The sequence below is a fragment of the Castanea sativa genome, chromosome 8 (genome assembly GCF_040712315.1).
Source record: "Castanea sativa cultivar Marrone di Chiusa Pesio chromosome 8, ASM4071231v1".
Lineage (NCBI taxonomy): Eukaryota > Viridiplantae > Streptophyta > Magnoliopsida > Fagales > Fagaceae > Castanea > Castanea sativa.
The window spans coordinates 35,719,076-35,736,679 of NC_134020.1; the positions used below are offsets into that span (position 1 = coordinate 35,719,076).

At 32.6% G+C, this 17,604-nt stretch overlaps 2 protein-coding genes across 2 annotated transcripts; both read right to left on the bottom strand.

Annotated features, from left to right (window-relative positions):
- Nucleotides 1-1,369: 1,369 nt before the first annotated feature.
- On the bottom strand, nucleotides 1,370-4,721 carry LOC142606807 (UDP-xylose transporter 1). Its single transcript, XM_075778146.1, has 9 exons — nucleotides 4,552-4,721; nucleotides 4,390-4,427; nucleotides 3,517-3,638; nucleotides 2,944-3,128; nucleotides 2,657-2,724; nucleotides 2,437-2,569; nucleotides 2,134-2,295; nucleotides 1,701-1,973; nucleotides 1,370-1,601 (listed from the first exon to the last, which is right to left on the bottom strand). Exons 3-9 carry the CDS (start codon nucleotides 3,635-3,637, stop codon nucleotides 1,512-1,514), a joined length of 1,032 nt encoding a protein of 343 aa, XP_075634261.1. The 5' UTR covers nucleotide 3,638; nucleotides 4,390-4,427; nucleotides 4,552-4,721; the 3' UTR covers nucleotides 1,370-1,511.
- A 3,707-nt stretch (nucleotides 4,722-8,428) lies between these two features.
- On the bottom strand, nucleotides 8,429-15,352 carry LOC142605506 (uncharacterized). Its single transcript, XM_075776902.1, has 14 exons — nucleotides 14,847-15,352; nucleotides 14,645-14,744; nucleotides 14,420-14,542; nucleotides 13,419-13,523; nucleotides 12,484-12,567; nucleotides 12,267-12,382; nucleotides 11,921-12,022; nucleotides 11,724-11,837; nucleotides 11,566-11,622; nucleotides 10,512-10,578; nucleotides 10,343-10,396; nucleotides 9,296-9,370; nucleotides 8,998-9,033; nucleotides 8,429-8,774 (listed from the first exon to the last, which is right to left on the bottom strand). The coding sequence occupies exons 1-14, from the start codon at nucleotides 14,864-14,866 to the stop codon at nucleotides 8,682-8,684; spliced, it is 1,146 nt and encodes a 381-aa protein (XP_075633017.1). The 5' UTR covers nucleotides 14,867-15,352; the 3' UTR covers nucleotides 8,429-8,681.
- Nucleotides 15,353-17,604: the final 2,252 nt, after the last annotated feature.

Below are 17,604 nucleotides of genomic sequence, written 5' to 3' on the forward strand. Positions count from 1 at the left end.
CTCTTAAATTGAGGAGAAGTTCTATGTCTACAATATTTTTATAATACTTTCACAACAAATTATAGGTAGTATGTTGTTGGTTTTAATTTAAATCTACTACAAAAATTACTTTTTTGCCCACCAATAACAACTTGCTACTTATAATTTGTTGTGAAAGTATTGTGAAAATATTGTGGATATAACATTTCTCCGGATTGAGTAATTGAAATTGGGCCATTTTGTCAAGCCTAATAGAAAATTGAGTTTTCATTCAATTATTTAACAACATTTCAATAAATGATTATAACTTACATAATTGAGCATAATATTTTAGTTTTATCAAAATAAAATCTCAAACACCCAAAATATATCAAAATAATAAAATTTAAATAATGTCTAAAAATCGAAAAAACCTAAATAACAAATATATATATATATATATATATATATTTTAAAGTATTTAATATTGTGGGTTGGTTCAGGTAATATGGGTTGAAAATTTTGTCAACTTGAACCTAACCTAAGTTTTCCAAAAATTACAACTGAATCCATCAACCCACAAAAACCAACCCGAGGCATCGGGTTGTGTTGGATTTGATGAGTTGGTGGAGTGAATGCATACTATAGTTTTTGGGAAGGATTCCTATGTTTTTGTTGAATCTTAATCCACATTAATTTCTAGGAAGGATTTCCATGCTTTTGTTGTATCTTGATTTTTTTTGGATATAATAATTTTTAAACAAAAACACATTTATATATTTTAAATTTGGTCAATTGTCATTTTAGTCTATGAAGTTTACTTATTTTTGTCAACATTGAGGCTGCTAGGATACCTAAATGGTTTTGTTAAGTCATGTATTATATATATATATATATATATATATATATATATATATATATATGTTGTAAAATCTATGTAACAAGTTATATTTCATTATTTTTGAGATAAAGTTGTTGATATTTGCAAATGGATTGAGAATTGCAAATGATGCCAACCTAAGTGGGATGTAAACAATTTTTAATGATGCAACTATTCTCACCAAAATATAAATAATGAATACACCAATACATTTATTTATTCCAATCAATAAAAGTTATCAATGGTTTTTAAGTACTTCCATAGATTAGGATTGATTAATATAATTAATTCGCAAATTTAACTTTAAGAGGGCAATTTTTTCATTTAACCAATTGAGGGTAACTTGTAAATAAGGTGACCATTAAACTTAACATCCAAATGAATGATAGGGTGCAATTTGCAAGGTTTGTTAAAGTTGCGATGGTGATTGCGACTTTCATAGTTTGAGGAGCAACGAGCTATCCCGCAGATTAGGCTGGGTTTCAGCAATTTAATAATAATAATTAAAAAATCATTTGGGAATTATCCAAATAAAAAAAAGAGTGGTAATTTATTTAAAGAATTAATATCATTTACACTCATCAAAATGTCTTTGAATTTATGAGGGGAAAAAATGTCCTGAATCTGGAATGAACACAAAAATACATGAATCCTTTATCACAAAGTCTATCACTTAAACAACAGAGTCCTTAGTTGATTTCTTAGCTTCATGACTCTCCTTATCTGGATGACCCAAAAGCTGTGTAGTATCTTTATCTTTAACCTGGAAATTGAGAAAAAGAAAGAGTCAGGCCAATTTTTCATTTCCTATTCTTGTGAAAAGCTTTCTAATATACTATGAAAAAAGAGAGGGAAAAGTAACCTGAGACACCAATGATAGATCAGGGGATTGTTTCTTTTTACTCTCCTGGGTGCAAAAGAATGAATATAGTCCCATGCCGCAAATTGCTATTAGGATTCCAATAATGTTTCTTTCTGTGAAAGGGTCATGGAGTAGTGTATAGCCAAAGCCAAGAATGAGGCATGTCTTGAGGTGGCCTAGCACTTGATATGTAACTGGTGATGTCTTGCCAATAACTAGAAAGGTGCTGAAGTTCACAGATACGGCGATTAGGCATGAAAGTATGATGAATCCCTGCACATGTTCATATCCATTCTATCATCACAAAACCTTCATGGTGATTTTGTCAATTATGTATGGAAATAGTAATGTGCATACCATACTATATTGGATTTATTATATCTATAGTTATGCATGAAAAAAGGAAAAGGAAGGGCAGTAATGAGTAATGTACCAAAACTAAAGGAGAATATTTGAAGGCAAAGACATTTTGCTTGGTGAGGAACTGATCAACCAGAGGGCCAGAGACGAAAAGAATTGCGGCCTGAAATGGAGCTGACTGGTAGAGCAGCTGAGTAGAAGAGACATTGAGCCTCTTTTGTATTGTGTTTGTGAGCTGAATAGATTATTAGGTTAAGAAAGACAATTTAATTCAATTCAAGAGCCAATTAAGTATGTGTCAACATATATATTTATTCTGTAAACCAAAAAAAAAAAAAATCCATTGAACTAGAAAATAGTGGGAGCAAAAGGATACAATTTGACCAACACAGGTAGTTACAATTGCTAAAAGAGAGAGAATTGTTCCAACTAAATTGAGCTGAAGATCAGTCACAGAGGCAATGCCAACTCCTACTAGTAAGAGGAAAAGAGCGAACTTTATCTTGCGGCTGCAAATTAAGAATGGGAAAAAGTAACAGTGAGATTGTAGAAATCGTGAAAATTTTAGGAAGTCTCTGAAGTCTAATATGGGTTACCTGAATTGCTTGTTCAAGAAAAGAGTTTCCAATAATACAGTGAATGGTATAATTGCAAGTTTTGTCATCTGCCACAACAGGAAAAAAGAAAAAAGAAAAACAAAAAATGTGAATGCACAGATATTTTGTACAATATGGTCTTGATTATATTATCACTATAAGATGTGAGCATGCTGCAAGCAACTAGGACTATTCATCTTGTAATTTTAGTCTTAGTGATCTTGTGATCAGTAAAAAAATAGGCTATGTCATCCTGTAAGTTTCTAAATATAAAAATTGAAGTCAACCTGGTAGAATCCAATGGAGTTGAAACCCAGGCTCAAGTTGAGAAGTCCAATTGAAACCCCATTTAGGATGCCAAAGAGCATTACAGTTTTTGTGTCAACTGACTTGGACTCAAAAAAATTCAAGCGTTGCGCCGCGTGAAGGGTGCAGAATGTCACCATAAGATGCCAACTAGTGAGTGTAGTAGCTGCACCAAGGAAAAAAACGAAAGGAAAACTAAGGGGAAGGGAAAAGGAGCAAATTGTGAAAGAAATAAGACATGCATTGTTTAAAATAGTTATTATTATTATTATTATTTATAAAGAAGAATGAGTATACAGGAAACACTTTTGAGAGGAACAAGAGAAAGCATGGAAATTAAAAAAAATTTAATACATGTCACAGCTTTTGAAATCATTAGGCATATATACTCGTGTGTGTGAAACCATTACTTAAATTTTAAAATACAATCTCATATAAAATTAAACAAAAAAGGTAGATACTGCTTAAAAAATAAGGCTATCACTATATATACTATATGGTTAAATAAATAATCTCTTGAAGGAATTATAGCAGGAGAGGGATGGACTAGATACCAAAAGGGAAGCCCAGATTGCTCATCAAAGCTTTGTTGCAGATGACAATGGAGACAGATGAAGCCACTGATAGGAACAGTGCGCCAACAACACCCAACTGGAAGCTCGACATTTCTCCCATCTTTGAAAAAATGATGAAAGACCCAATATATTTGTCAAAAGTCAAAACCAGCCATTATCAATTTCAATTAAACTCTTCAATGACACTAGTTGCTTAGAATTTTAACAATATGAAAAGGTTAAGCGACCCCTGTATTGTATACTATTTTTTTTTTTTCAACGACCCAAAAAACAATGTTTGACAATATGAAATGATAGTTAATTTTATTAGTGATTAGTGTAGTAATGCTCAATTCTATCGATGTCAGTACTCTTTTTTGGCTAACCAATGGTGACTGGTGAGGTCGTTACTTATCATAATTGGTGTCAGATTGGAAGGCAAAACTAGCTACCAGCCTACCACTAAGCATGTAAACATTTTAAAGACAATTTTCATTGACTTGGAATAACAGATGGGGAAATGGCTTTTATATATTTCCTCTTTCTCGTTAAGGGGTGGGCCCTATGAGAGAAGAAGTATAGTCTGGGACTGCACAATAATTTTCCGGTGAAGAATGTACTTTTGGCATGCCATGATTTACTAATTAGACATCATGATTAAAACAAAAGGAATCCAGACTGGAAATGCTTGAACACAAAGCAGATGAAGGCACTGATACAACTTTTTGTACGATAGGCAATGATCAATGAATAAACTAAACAAGTCTCCTGCATGTTCAGATCCAGCCATTACAGTTATAACTGGTGTAATCTTAAATAGAGCTTAGAACTGCTTGTTTAGAATGACATACAAAGGAGAATACAAATGTACCTTTTACAAGTGATAAGAAAGTCTTGGAGTGTTAGGAGCCCTGAAAACAAATTTAACCAAATAAAAAAGGAAGCAACTAATTAAATCAATCACAACACAAACACACACACAAAAGCTTGTACATACATATATATAAAAATGAGCTTCACTCACAAATCACAAACCTTAGAACTTGGAAAATGTACAAATGGATTTACAAGGTATAAGGGCTCCTAAAACTCCAAGCAATGGTGGTGGCTCCGGCAAGTTTTCTTGAAATCAGAGCTGGGAAATGAAGAATGATGAGAGAACTGGTTGGGAGAGGCCTGAGCTTAAAGAAAGAGTCTCATGGCTTGTATGACAATGTAGTTGATGAGCCCTTTTTATTTTGGATGTTTTTTTTTTTGTGGTTGGTGCCAAACGCCGTTGGTTTAGTTTAGAGACTGTCTAGCTAGTTTTTGTTTTCACGTGGATAGCTTCCAGAAGAGAGTTAACGGCTATTACAAGCAAGAAGACAGTCAATTTTAATTGACTGTTAAGATGATAAGATTAGTGATTAGAATGACAAAAATGCCATTAGTAATAGTATTTCAAGGTTTCCCAAAAAAAAAAAAAGAGGAAAAGTAGTTCAGGGGATTTTGTGTACTGTTTATTGTATTGTTTGAAACTTGAAAGCAATGAACTCAATAATAGAATTGGTGGCTTAAAAAAAACAATAAAAATAAAATTCTTCAAAGCAATTACATATATTATTATTATGGGTTTCTTTGGGTTAGATTATATTTCAATTTGTCTAGACTTGGCTATAAGGGAAAAAGGAGGAGTAATATGTGCAAAATTCATTTTTTCTTTAGGTACGTGAAGTCTTTACCTAGGGTTTTGTGTTGAATATTTAGAGTGGGTTACTTGGCACCAAAGCTAAGAATTCTTAATTATATTAAATTTATCAAAATTACATTTTGTTTATTTTTAATGGCATGTAAATGCAGGAACACAACCTCTAAGAGACTAAATTTTTTGTCATGTGTCACTATTGTTTTGATGGTCATTTTACAAGTATAAAGTTTTTGTGGGATGAGGGGTAAGGGCCAAACTTCAAGTTTTTAGGTTGGAGTTTCAAATATATATACACTTCAATAAAGTTTTTCACTTCAATTAAGAATTATTTTATGTAAAGTATTAATAAATGAACATAAATGCATTTACCCCAATAATTCATGATATTGAATTAATACTTTTACTATGTTAAAGTATTAATTAATTTTCCATAAAAAGTATTAATTACTTACCAAATATTAATGATCAATATATGGTGCACTAATTATTTTTGTGAAATGACTTTATATGGTTATTTTTCTAAAATTTATATTTTTTTTGAAAAATAATTACAACATTCTGCTAATCCCGCAGCTCGTACTCTTTCCTCCCTAGACTCCCAAACACTTTGTACATGGGGAAGTGCCAATTTATACTTGAAACAATCAAATTGAAATATAGCAATCTTACCTAAATTTTTGTAATTGAAACAATCATTTGTAACAAAAGAAAGAAGCAAATTTAATAACATGCAATTAAGAATATATAAAAAAAAAATTGTGCACTTTTTTTAATTGAAATAATTAAATATTTTTGAATTCCCTCAAACGATACATTCATATCCTTAATTATAACAATCTTGACAATTTATATTTCCTCTCTTTTTAATGAATTAATATGATTGAAATAATGAGTATTATACACTAATCATGAAGATAATTTCTTATAAAATATTTTAAAGCGAACTTATATTGTGGCACTGCCTCCAAAAATTTCATTTTGGTAGCAAATGAATTAGCCTGCAGTCAAATTGAGTGGCTCCAAGTCACTGCCAAACTAATATAGGACGGTTCTGGTTGAATTAAGGTAACACATATTGTCATGGTACATCAACAATATTTTATGGAGTATATTAGTTCAAAAAAAAGTCTCTATGTTTTTTGTTTTAAATAAGGGTGTTCTAGTCCACTTGGGTACTCAAAAAATTCGAAAGCTAAATTTACTATCAGCACGTTTGGATCCCACAGCTTTCAAGGAATATTAAATTAGACTTAGCACACAAGCCAGGAAGGTGAGGGGAGCATTTCTTTTATGAACGAGGTATCTCCCAATTCAAGCAAAAAGCTTGCCACCCTCAAACTCAATTAGTGTTTGGTGAACAAACTTGTATCTCACTCCTCTAAAAAAAAAAAAAGGCCATTTTCTTGTCCTCTCTTTCTCTTTTTCTATTTTTTCCTCCTCTTTTAGAATCACCCACCAGGCATAATAATGGAGAAAACTCTTCTCACATTAAAATGCTCCTTGAAGCTTTCTCAAGGTCGGCACCAAATTTCATTAAAGAAAATTACACATGATAATAAACACGGAATTTGAAAAGTCATGACTTTGTATTCATGTGTAGAATATAATTGTTTGAAAACCATGTTCTTTTATCCTTCTTAAAGAGACCTTAAGTCTGTAGAGAAATGTTATGTTCATACAATTTTCACAATACTTTTATAATAAATCTTATGTGACAGGTTGTTATTACTATTATTGGTAGGTAAAAAAATAGTTTTAGTTGTGAGTTTAAATTAGAGCTGTAACAACTTACCAAATATAATTTGTTGTGAAAATATTATGAATGTAACACTTTTCTTAATACCACATGAACAGTTTTTCAAATAAATTTAGAGAAAAGTTAATCTAACCATTACATGACAACTTACAAAAAATTATATGCGTGTATTTTTAATTACATGATTTATTTAATAATCATGTAACTTATTTAACAGATTTAGTGAGTCATATGATTTAATACAGATAAATCGTTTTATGAATTGTTGTGTAGAAAATTTCGTCAATGGAGGAAAATTTGTCCAAAGCATATCCCCATGATAGCATAAGCTAGGCCAATGTGAGCAACAGTAATAAGTACAAACAGTAATCGACCACACATTGGACCATAGTAATGATACCAGAAATTCAATTTTTTTTAACTAACTTGGTAAATTAAACATGGAAGAGTTACGTCCATAGTGCAATCCAATCATTGGCAAGGGGAATCAAAAAGATATATTATCCAAAATTTGAAAGAAAGTAAACGTAATTTATCCAAAGAAAATGAAGAAGAAGAAGAAGAAGAAGAATACTTCTTCCCCTTGAGTAGTTCAAGTTTCTTTAAAATTGCCGTATTTGTATTTTGTTTTGCAGGGGTCGTTGTTGCTTCGGCCCGGGCTAATCGATCCCCCAAGCGACATGTCAAATGGGTACATTTCTTTCACCAATAATTTAGTGGTGATAGCAAAAATGGAAAGGTTTTGTCTGTCCCTTCTTATTTACAAAAGCTATAACACATACACTAGGCTTTTCTAATAAATTATAGACCTTGACTACACATTTAAAAGTGCATTAGTGTCCAAACTCCAACCCCTTTGACAACGATTTCTTACCCGGCTAGAAGACCAGAAGTCTATTTTTTCTTCGAAAAATTTGATGCTCTTGTTAGTCATGAAAATGGTGAGTTTCTTACCAATGACAATTCAATTGGTGATTTGGTAATTAGTGCCTTAACCCAAAAGCTAGAATAAGAAGCCTAGAAAGGAGAGAGAAGTCACTTGAGAAAACATTGAGAGCAAATATTTATTGGTAGAGATTGAAGAATGCATATATATATATATATATATATATATATATAAGATAGAACCTTTTTCACTCTCTGCTTTATGTGGTAGTTGAGTGATTGATGTTTCAAAATTATACCAACAAATTCTGATGGTGGCTTCATACTTTAGTCCTCGCTACATCAGGGGCAAACCCATCAAAATCACATTGAGATTGCGGCATTATACATGTGTAGACCTTATTGTAAGATCTCTAATGGTTCCTAAGTTTCGAACAAAACCTTTAATAAAATCTATAATAGAGGAACCCACCAGCACTGCTTAACAGCCTAACATACCACAAACTACTGTAAAAAGAAGGCAAAGCCATATTAAAAAGATAAATCAAGGAGGACGAAATAATCATATTTTGTGTTGATCCATATACGAAAAGAAGGTAAATTTTTATTCTCGTATATAACTACGGCTGTCTATAAAATACAGAAGATCCGGGCTTCAGAAAAATGAGCCTACCACCTTGAGCAAAAAAAGAAAAAGAAAAAGAATAAAATCGCATGAACAGAAGAACTGAGCTCATAAACAACACCCAAGGCAACCCAAAAAATAAAAAAAGAGAAAAAAAAACATGTACAAAAGAAGAACAAAAAAAGAACATGGAAAGGCGGTGTTCGTCAAAGTTACTCCTTCCCAAACTGAGCAAGATATGCCTTATCTGCATTGGTGAGCCGAGCCTGGAACTCAGCCCACTCATTTTTACACCTAGCTCTCACCTGCAACAGGAAACCACCAGGCAAGAATAATTAAAACCCGGTCGACAAACTTTTATTATTGGCTTCTCAAAAAAAACAAGGGTAAGAAAATCAAACTGGGTATTCAAAGGCAGTATTAGCTAATAAAAGCAAGAAGATACAAGTAATGGACAAATGGGCTTTATATAAAGTACAATATTTAGTTCAAAACAATGCGGTACATAATGATGATAAATACACATACCCCTTCCCACGGAGCTTTCCCATCCTCGGACTGGCCCTGAAGTTAACAGATAATTTAAAGTATAAGAATATGATTCATAAGCAAAATTTAAAGCTCCCTCATGCAAAATTTTCCTCTATTTGGCACCAAAAACATCAAACTGTCTTCCATATTTGTGCACAAACTTAAAAGCACATGGGTGCACTCACCCTCATTCTGGCACAGAGATAGAGAGAGGGAGAGAAAGCTTCTAAGAAGCATCATGCACACAACTAAACACAAATGAAAAAAAATTCTAGTGAACTTATTGATGACTAACCTGGCTCCCTAGAGAAGGTATTACTTGATGAACAATCCACTGTGAATCAACCACACCAATTTTTTCATGTGCAGGCTGCAAATACAAAACATAACTGATTAGGATGCACCAAGAAAAGGTGTACCTAATCTAACATAAGGAATTTCTATAAACCTACCTGACTGATTCCACATTGAACAGAAGATCACACTTTCATTTGAAAAATAGGAAGGACCACTACTTTACATGATCCACATTTTCCTTTTGATTGGTCACTTTACAGAATCCATAAAAACTAGTCCAGTAGTTCTTACTGAATTATGTTTATAATGAAAAGACATACAGTGCTAAGCACACATGCTGCCAGAAAGATTTTTAACAAGTCCCTAAATGATCTTTCCATTATAGGATTTAACTGTGTGTCATCCCATTTGATAAAACAGGTCATGCTTGTACTTTGATGTTTAATTGTTTATACTGAATGCCATTGGTTTGGCATGCATCTTCATATTACTTAATATCCACACAAATACAAGCCAACATGATCATTGCACCTAAACCTCATTGTCTAATATTATGGTGAAATTTTGAAATCCCCCAAGAAATTTATATAAAAAATAAGCTTTGAAAGGCCAATGAGTTCTAGCTCAAATGGTGCCTCCTCCCCTTGTAAGAGCAAAATGAAGGGTGAGGGCGTGTGTTCAATACTTATTGGGTGCACATGTAATTACCGATAAAGAAAAAAAATATATGAAGCTTTGAAATCCATAAAATTGCTTTTCTAGTGTTGATATAAGCATTTTCTTTTCCTTCACCCCTTTTTCTGATAGATAAATGGGAGAAGGGCAACAAAAAGTGATGATCATTACAAATGAGGAGAATTTAAAACCTGGTTCTACGATACTATTACCAACAACCCTTTACTTGGCTACCTGGCTTTCCTTAAAAATATGCAGGATAAAAAGTAGTTGAAAGATAACAGGCCATCAATATAGCATCTGAATAGGCAGCAAATCCTACAGGGCACCAAACCCAAAAAAAAAAAGGAAAGAAGGAAGAGCCACTGACCTCTACACATCTTCTGAGTGCAAAATCCAATCCCCATCCATGCACCAAATCATTCTACAAGCAGATATTAGAGCGTTTCATTTAGGTAGATGAATCGTTTGAAAGCACTCAGAAGAGAATATTATGTATGTAGTTGTCTAAGCAACATAATTCTAGATAGACAACATGCCTGAATCAAATGCCACACACATCGCCAAGCTTCTCGAGAAAATACTGGGGCCATAATTTCCACAAACCTGAATGAATACAAGAAATAATAATCACAGAATTAAAACAAAAAAGAAAAAAACAGATCTCCTTAGATTGTGTTTAGTAAGAATTTTGCAAAAAAAAAAAAATGGCACAATGAATTGACATAACGAATTCTAGCAAAATATATTCTTCTTAAGACAATGTTTGGGTGAAGGGAAAGAAGAAGAAGAGGAGGAGGAAGTTCTGATGTGGAAGTAAGAATGGAAGGAAAAAAAATAGAGAAGAGAAGAACAAAAAAAGAGATAGATAAATGGCTGTTGTAATGCCTCATGCAGACTGTATATGCATCTGATTGATTTATAACAAGAACAAGAATTAGAATGCAAAATCGTTAGTTTTGAGGATTCTCAATTTAGCTTAAAGAAAAAAGAAAGAAAATAGTTTTCAGAATCTACTACAAAGTAGAGTTAACAAACAAGACCAAAAAAAAAAGAAAAAAAGAAGTAAAATGCATTCTCATGCTTAACACCTGAAAAATGCACTCTCAGTAGTGACACCGAACAAGGGCTTAGACAGTGGTAGTAACTATTTCAGACATCTTGATCAAACATCATCTATCATGAATCCCAAACAAAAAGACGATCCTCCATGCTAATGGCATCTTATCCAAGCATGATAGTTAATCTTGCATTATTGTAAACCAAAATATTCAAAAGTTTCAAGCAAAGCTTCTGAAAACTTTGGAAGGATAAAGTGCTCATATGTGATACTTAACTAATCAAAATATCTTAATTAAAATATAAAATTATTTATATAAAACAGTCAACTTACTCATAGATTGCTCAAAATTTTCTTTTGGTAAGCATAAATTTGTCCAAGATGACAGCCAAAGTGCCAGGTAATAAATAGCATTCATAATTGCAACCAATTCTACAAGCATTTGATACAAAGACTAGAAAATATTTCTTTGTATTGTGTTTATGGACATACACACAGAGAGAGAGAGAGAGAGAGAGAGAGAGAGAGCATACGCAGCACAAGGAGGCAAATGTGGGTCATTACACCAGCCTGGCTTCTCCTCTGTATCCCTATTCATTAATGCAGACAAGAAGAACTTTTAACATCAATTTCCAATGCATAACAGCAATACCATTATAATAATGTCACTAGGGTGAGGGAGAGAGCTTACATGTGAACTTCTCTGTCACCTCTCCTCTTTGTCATTTCCCATGTTAGTCCATTATTGGGTTCAAGACCAGGTTGAGAGATTTCCAAACCATGTTTCTTAACCAACTCAATGTACCTGGTAATAGCATGGAGGAAAACATAAATAAGCATACAACACGCGGATTTGAGCAAGAAAAAAACTGATAAATAAGAACTTACTTATCTCCTCTGAAGTGTTCGACTCCAAGATCTTCATCCCATATAAAGATATATTCAAAAGCTGACACAACATTAGGATGCAGAAACCTTTTTGCATACCACCTGCAAAACATAAAAGAGTAAAATTATGAGAACAAACTATAGATACAAACACCTGCATGGGCATAAGTCTCAGCTAATTATAAAATGCAGCAGACTGAACTCTTCAAAAAAATGCAGATAAATAGAGCTCTAATTTGATGTTCAAGAGCTTGCTAGTCAAAGCTTACTACAGGGTGTAAGGATTTGTGAAGCTCTTATTCAATGTATATAAAAAGGTAGGAACTGAAATAGTGACAAAACTCACCATTTTGTTTGTTTCCTTACGCTAACGTGGATTGCACGTTTGGACCACTCAAATTGATCCCATTCACTTGTGTGACCATCATAATGAAAAAGCATGATCATGAAATCCTCAGAAAACTACAAGAAAATAATTAAAAAAAAAAAAACCCCTCAGCAGTCAGAATCCTGAATATCAAAATAATCAAGTAAAAAAAATAAGGGAAGGCTGCTTTTATGACCTTCTTGACGGCTGCATCAATATTATTTCTCTGATCAATACCAACAGTGAAAGTTACCAAGTATTTTGGCTTTTTCTGCAGATCCTGCAGATTTCATAATTTATGAAATTCCCATAAACGAGGCAGTTGGTTCACATCACAGTCAATAAAAGCTCAAATGTGAAAATTTATGGCACTTGGGCTTCCTGCTCAAAAATATATATACACATGCAATTTTTGACAAGAAAGGTCCTTATCCCCCTTCCTCCCCCAAAACCTTCTTTTCCTATCTCTCTCCTTCAAAAGCATAACCTACCATCTAAATCCAATTCAGCATGCATGTGCAAAGGGCAATGCTATGACCTATTTAAAAGAGGAAATGTTTAAAAAACCAAAACAACTGACTTTATGGTGTGGACAACAAAAGCACTATATTGATGATGATTGATTTTATTGGACCTGATTGATGCAGAAACTTTTAGGATTTTATTCTCTTTTATCTTGCATTGAATGTAATATATTACAAGTTAATTCTTTCCTTGTTACATTAGAAATTTATTTCATTCCTTCTAGGATGTAATTTGGGAGTCTAATTTAAGGCCTGATTTCTATCATGCATGGTGCCGATGCCTAGGTTTTATATATTTTCTATGTTATCTACTTGATGCTGATTTCAAACAAGCTCTAGGTGCTAATTCCTAGGTCCAATATCTTTATCTTGTTCTTGTTTTGTAATCCAAATAAAACCATCCTCCTAGAGTCTATTTGTCCTGCATCACTTTACCAACACTGAGTTTGGATCTTACAACCATTAACATCTAACAGTGTATTATAAAATGTTTTGGGCCACAATTGTACATATTAATGCTGCTAGTAACTACTCTTAGAATATCATCATTCCATTTGGGGTTCTATAACTGGTGAATTATTATTCTTACAGTCAATGAACATTATACCTCATTGGGATCGCCCCATAATCTGCGTAAATAGAGATCAGATTCTGGTACGACAATTCCTGGAGGTAATGACTCTGCACCACGAGGATTTGTTGGAACGTGTATCTGAGAGCAAACAAACAAACCACAAGCAAATTATCAGTTTAAATGAAAACAAGGCCGTATAGATTTTCTTTTGATTAGCCTACACTATGATGCAAAACCAGCAACTGTGAAGGAATACATAGAAGTCAAGCCAATCTTGAACATGGGACTTCTGGCTTTTTTTAATTTACTTATATTGGTTGAATAAATTCAAACAAGAATCGAAATTGTATCTTACGCTAAGTAATTACTCTTTTATTCTTCTAATTTAAGAGGAAGTTTCGGTACTTAATGCAACAAGAACAACTAGACCAATCAGGAAATTACTGCTAGCCCAAAATACTAGGATGATCTCACTATTCCTCTTTAATGTTTATGTCTATTTCAAAACTTTGATACAATAAGTACGCACCAACAAGAATTTTACGTTTTATCACCTAAGCAATTTTAATGATCCAGAAAGATCCTAAAAACCAGACAATTATCAGTTTCCACGAAACACGCAACTAAGTTGATCCTTCAGCTAGGGTACTAATTGGCGGACATTACATCTTTAAATCAGCTGACTACAAAAGTAGAAGAAGAAGAAGAAACATGGATTGCTTTCAGTGAATTTATATTACAACTAAAATCAAGAATCGTACAATTCTGGCCCCAACATCAGCATTTTCATTTCTACATTCACTGTAAACTACAAAGTATCGCTAAGCGTAAGCGACATCAAAGTCAAGAGTAGTTTGTCAGTAAACTATTACTTGAACAACATATTGCTTAAATGAGAGACAAAAGCTGATCCTCAATTGGTGGCTGTAAAATACAATACTCGACGAACCAATATCAAACAACAAGACAAACAAGAACCAACAATTTTGGAACCAACCAAAATCTATATACATTGACAAAAGCAAAAAAATCACCTTAGGAACCGTGGTGGATCCGACGTTTTCAAGAGATTCGGTTTTAGGGGATGTGGATGTGGATCCATGAATGTCAGTGATGGCTACATCAAGCGATGTTATAATGTTTGAAGGTATATTAATCTGTGAAAAATTCAAAATTCAAAATTCAACCAATCAAAATGAATACAAAATATATATGAATGCAATTCAACAATAAGAAAGGAAAGAAATTGATTCACATACCTTGTTCAATGAAGAAGAAGGAATCGATATGCCTATAAAAAAACCAATTACGATTCCAATAATCGTCGTGACTACTTGCCTAGCTCTATCGTTTGGTTTCCTAAAAAAAACAACAACAACAACAACAACAACAACACTTTTTTCTAATCAAAAATTTAAATCAATATAGAATTGAAGACGAAGAATAGTAGATCATACATACCTACGGTGTGAGTTCCCCATTGTATATATACTTTGGAAACAGTGTTTGAAAACTCAATAGGGATTAGATCACATTCCAAATTTCGAATTCTGAAGAGCTGAACCAAAATAATGACATTCTTTGTTCTCAATTTATAACAGAATAAGCGAACAGAAAAACGGAATGGACCTGAGTGACAGTTTCAAATGTGGGATTTTTGGGAATTTGAGAATTAATGCTACACTACAATCACTCCCCCATTTCTAACCTACCCTCATTTTTATTGCATTGTTTCTCTGTCAGTTATATTGACTTACTGCAAATTTATAAAAAAAAAAAAAAAAAGACTATTAGGATTTATTAGAAAAAAAAAAAAGAAGAAGAGAGGTTTTAGTTTTAGTTTTCTAGAGAAAGACCTTTTTATTTTTTATAAATTTATAATTTTTTTTTTTTTTTTGAGAAAGAATTTATAAATTTATTTAATTTGATAGAGATGATGTATATCAACTACGACTACACATGATACCGAACACCACTAAGTTATCGGTTTGTTTGTTTTATAATTTTTATTGCCGGGGAGAGAAACTTAACTGATCAAGGGGATTTTATTGTGACCGAATTGCCCCCCGGCCTATTGGTTTGAATTTGCTAGGATGACCAAGCTGAATAGGCCTTTGCTCTTGCTCTCTTCTCACGCTTTTGACTTTTTTGGGCTCCTGCGTACCCAAGGGCCAAGTCCAAGCAAGAGACTTTGAGAAATTAATCCAACCCACTCCTTTTAATGGTACCATCCTAGGTCATATGTTCATCTTAATCATACTAATTCTAGCGGCACATAAAAAAAAAAATTATAATTTTTACCATAATTATTTTATTTGGTAAATTGTGATTGACTGTATGTCACATTCACATAGACCTACAATTTTTTTTTTGCCACTTACAATTTGCGACATGAACAATTGTGGCAAGAGTTGTGATTTAATATGTGGTCTTAGAATTTTTGTTTTAATAACAAAGTATTTTTTTCCCAATAGCTTATGTATTTATAATAGTCGTTTATAAAATATATTTTTTAAAAATTATTACTAATTACATTTTATAATATTTTAAGAATTAATATCAATTGTATTAGAATTTATCAAAAATAATGTAAATTGTTCAGATTAATATAGTTCAATAACAAATATTTAATTTTTTTCACTAACTTAAGCACATTTAAGAAAAAAATTATTAGGTGAATATGTTCTTAAATATTTTTTTTGATAAACGAAAGGGGGGGTGGGGGCGACCATATGTGGCTTACCCCTCAGGGCGTGACCTAATAGGGGCACCCCCCGCTAGGGAATATGTTCTTAAATATATTTTCTCCTTTTGGTTTGATTTTATTTCCGCTGTTCTCAAAGTTATATATAAATAGACACTTGTTATCAAGTAATAGGACATTATATAAGATATTAAAATTTTGGCTTGAGAAATATCACCCATATACTTCATTAAATGTGAAAATGGAGTACAAAGAAACCACTGTGAGAGTGTGGCTTGGTGGCAAGAGTGGTCGTATTGCTTCGCATAATACTTGATAGAAGTAGAGTGGTTCGAGTAGTGGGGCTTCAACAAATGTGTTGTGCCCATAATGATAGTCTCAGTGGTATACATGATATTACAAAACTAAACGAATGTGTTGTGCCTACAATGATAGCCCAATCAAGGCCTTGGTGGTAATAATTAGATGGTACACGGGATATTACACATTATACATAATACTAATTGATGTGACAATTACATATTATACTAATCAATTTGGTTAAACCATTACTGAATCGAAAAGCCCTAATTTAATGTAATAAATATATATAACTAAAGTACACTTTTGACCCTTAAAGTTTGGAGTTGTTTTTACTTTGTCCATTTATGTTTCAAAATTATCATTTTGGTCCTTCATATTCGATTTATTTGAACATTTTTATAGTGGCCCTTCATGTTCCCTCAACAAAACAGAGCACCCAAGTTTGTTGTTTGTACTTGGGTTTACTACTAAGCTTATCGCTGGTACTTGGGTGACCACTATGTGCCTAATCTTACTGTTGAATGCTTGGATATTTGGATTCACTGTCAAGTGTCTGAGGTTGCCACTAAGAGCTTGAGTTTCACCGCTTTGTGTCGAGAGTTATGGTTAAACCCTTAGGTTTTACTATTGAATGATTTTATTGTTTATATTTTTTATAATTTGATAGTTGGGAGAGGAAGAATTTTGGTTCCTAAAATATCTTCATTGAGAATTTCAAAAAGTATCAATTGAATTACAAGACTCTAGTTGAATACTATTAAATTACAATACTCTAGGAGAATACTATTAAATATCCCGTACAATATTTTCAAGACTTCTACAAAATGCCTTGCTTAATGTTAAACATCATGTAGTGAGCGGTTGAGCATCACATTAGGGGTAACACAACCACACTATAAAATTAAGAACTTTTTCACTTATACCTTTAAGAATTGTGTTTATTTAATATGAACTTGGATTCAAGTTAACATACATTAATTTCCTCTTGAAAAGATTGAGTTCCTTGATACTTACAGCTAGGGGCGTAGCTAGGAATAATTACTTGGGGGGTTGTAGTAGAGATATACTAAATATAATTCATAAGTCTATTGAATACAAAATTATCAATTTTCATATACATCATATTCTTGTACGTTAATGAACATGAAAAACTGTCTAATTCAATGTAGACATAAAAAAAGAACTAACTTGGGAGAGATATAATAAATTATC

Coding starts and splice junctions, on each gene's coding strand:
- LOC142606807 (XM_075778146.1), bottom strand. CDS start 3,637: ATGGGAGAAATGTCGAGCTTCCAGTTGGGTGTTGTTGGCGCACTGTTC. Junction 2,570..2,656: donor TTCTTGAACAAGCAATTCAG/GTAACCCATATT, acceptor CTTAATTTGCAG/CCGCAAGATAAAGTTCGCTC. Junction 1,974..2,133: donor AATATTCTCCTTTAGTTTTG/GTACATTACTCA, acceptor GAACATGTGCAG/GGATTCATCATACTTTCATG.
- LOC142605506 (XM_075776902.1), bottom strand. CDS start 14,866: ATGGGGAACTCACACCGTAG. Junction 9,034..9,295: donor TACCTTCTCTAGGGAGCCAG/GTTAGTCATCAA, acceptor TGTTAACTTCAG/GGCCAGTCCGAGGATGGGAA. Junction 8,775..8,997: donor GGAAAGCTCCGTGGGAAGGG/GTATGTGTATTT, acceptor TTCCTGTTGCAG/GTGAGAGCTAGGTGTAAAAA.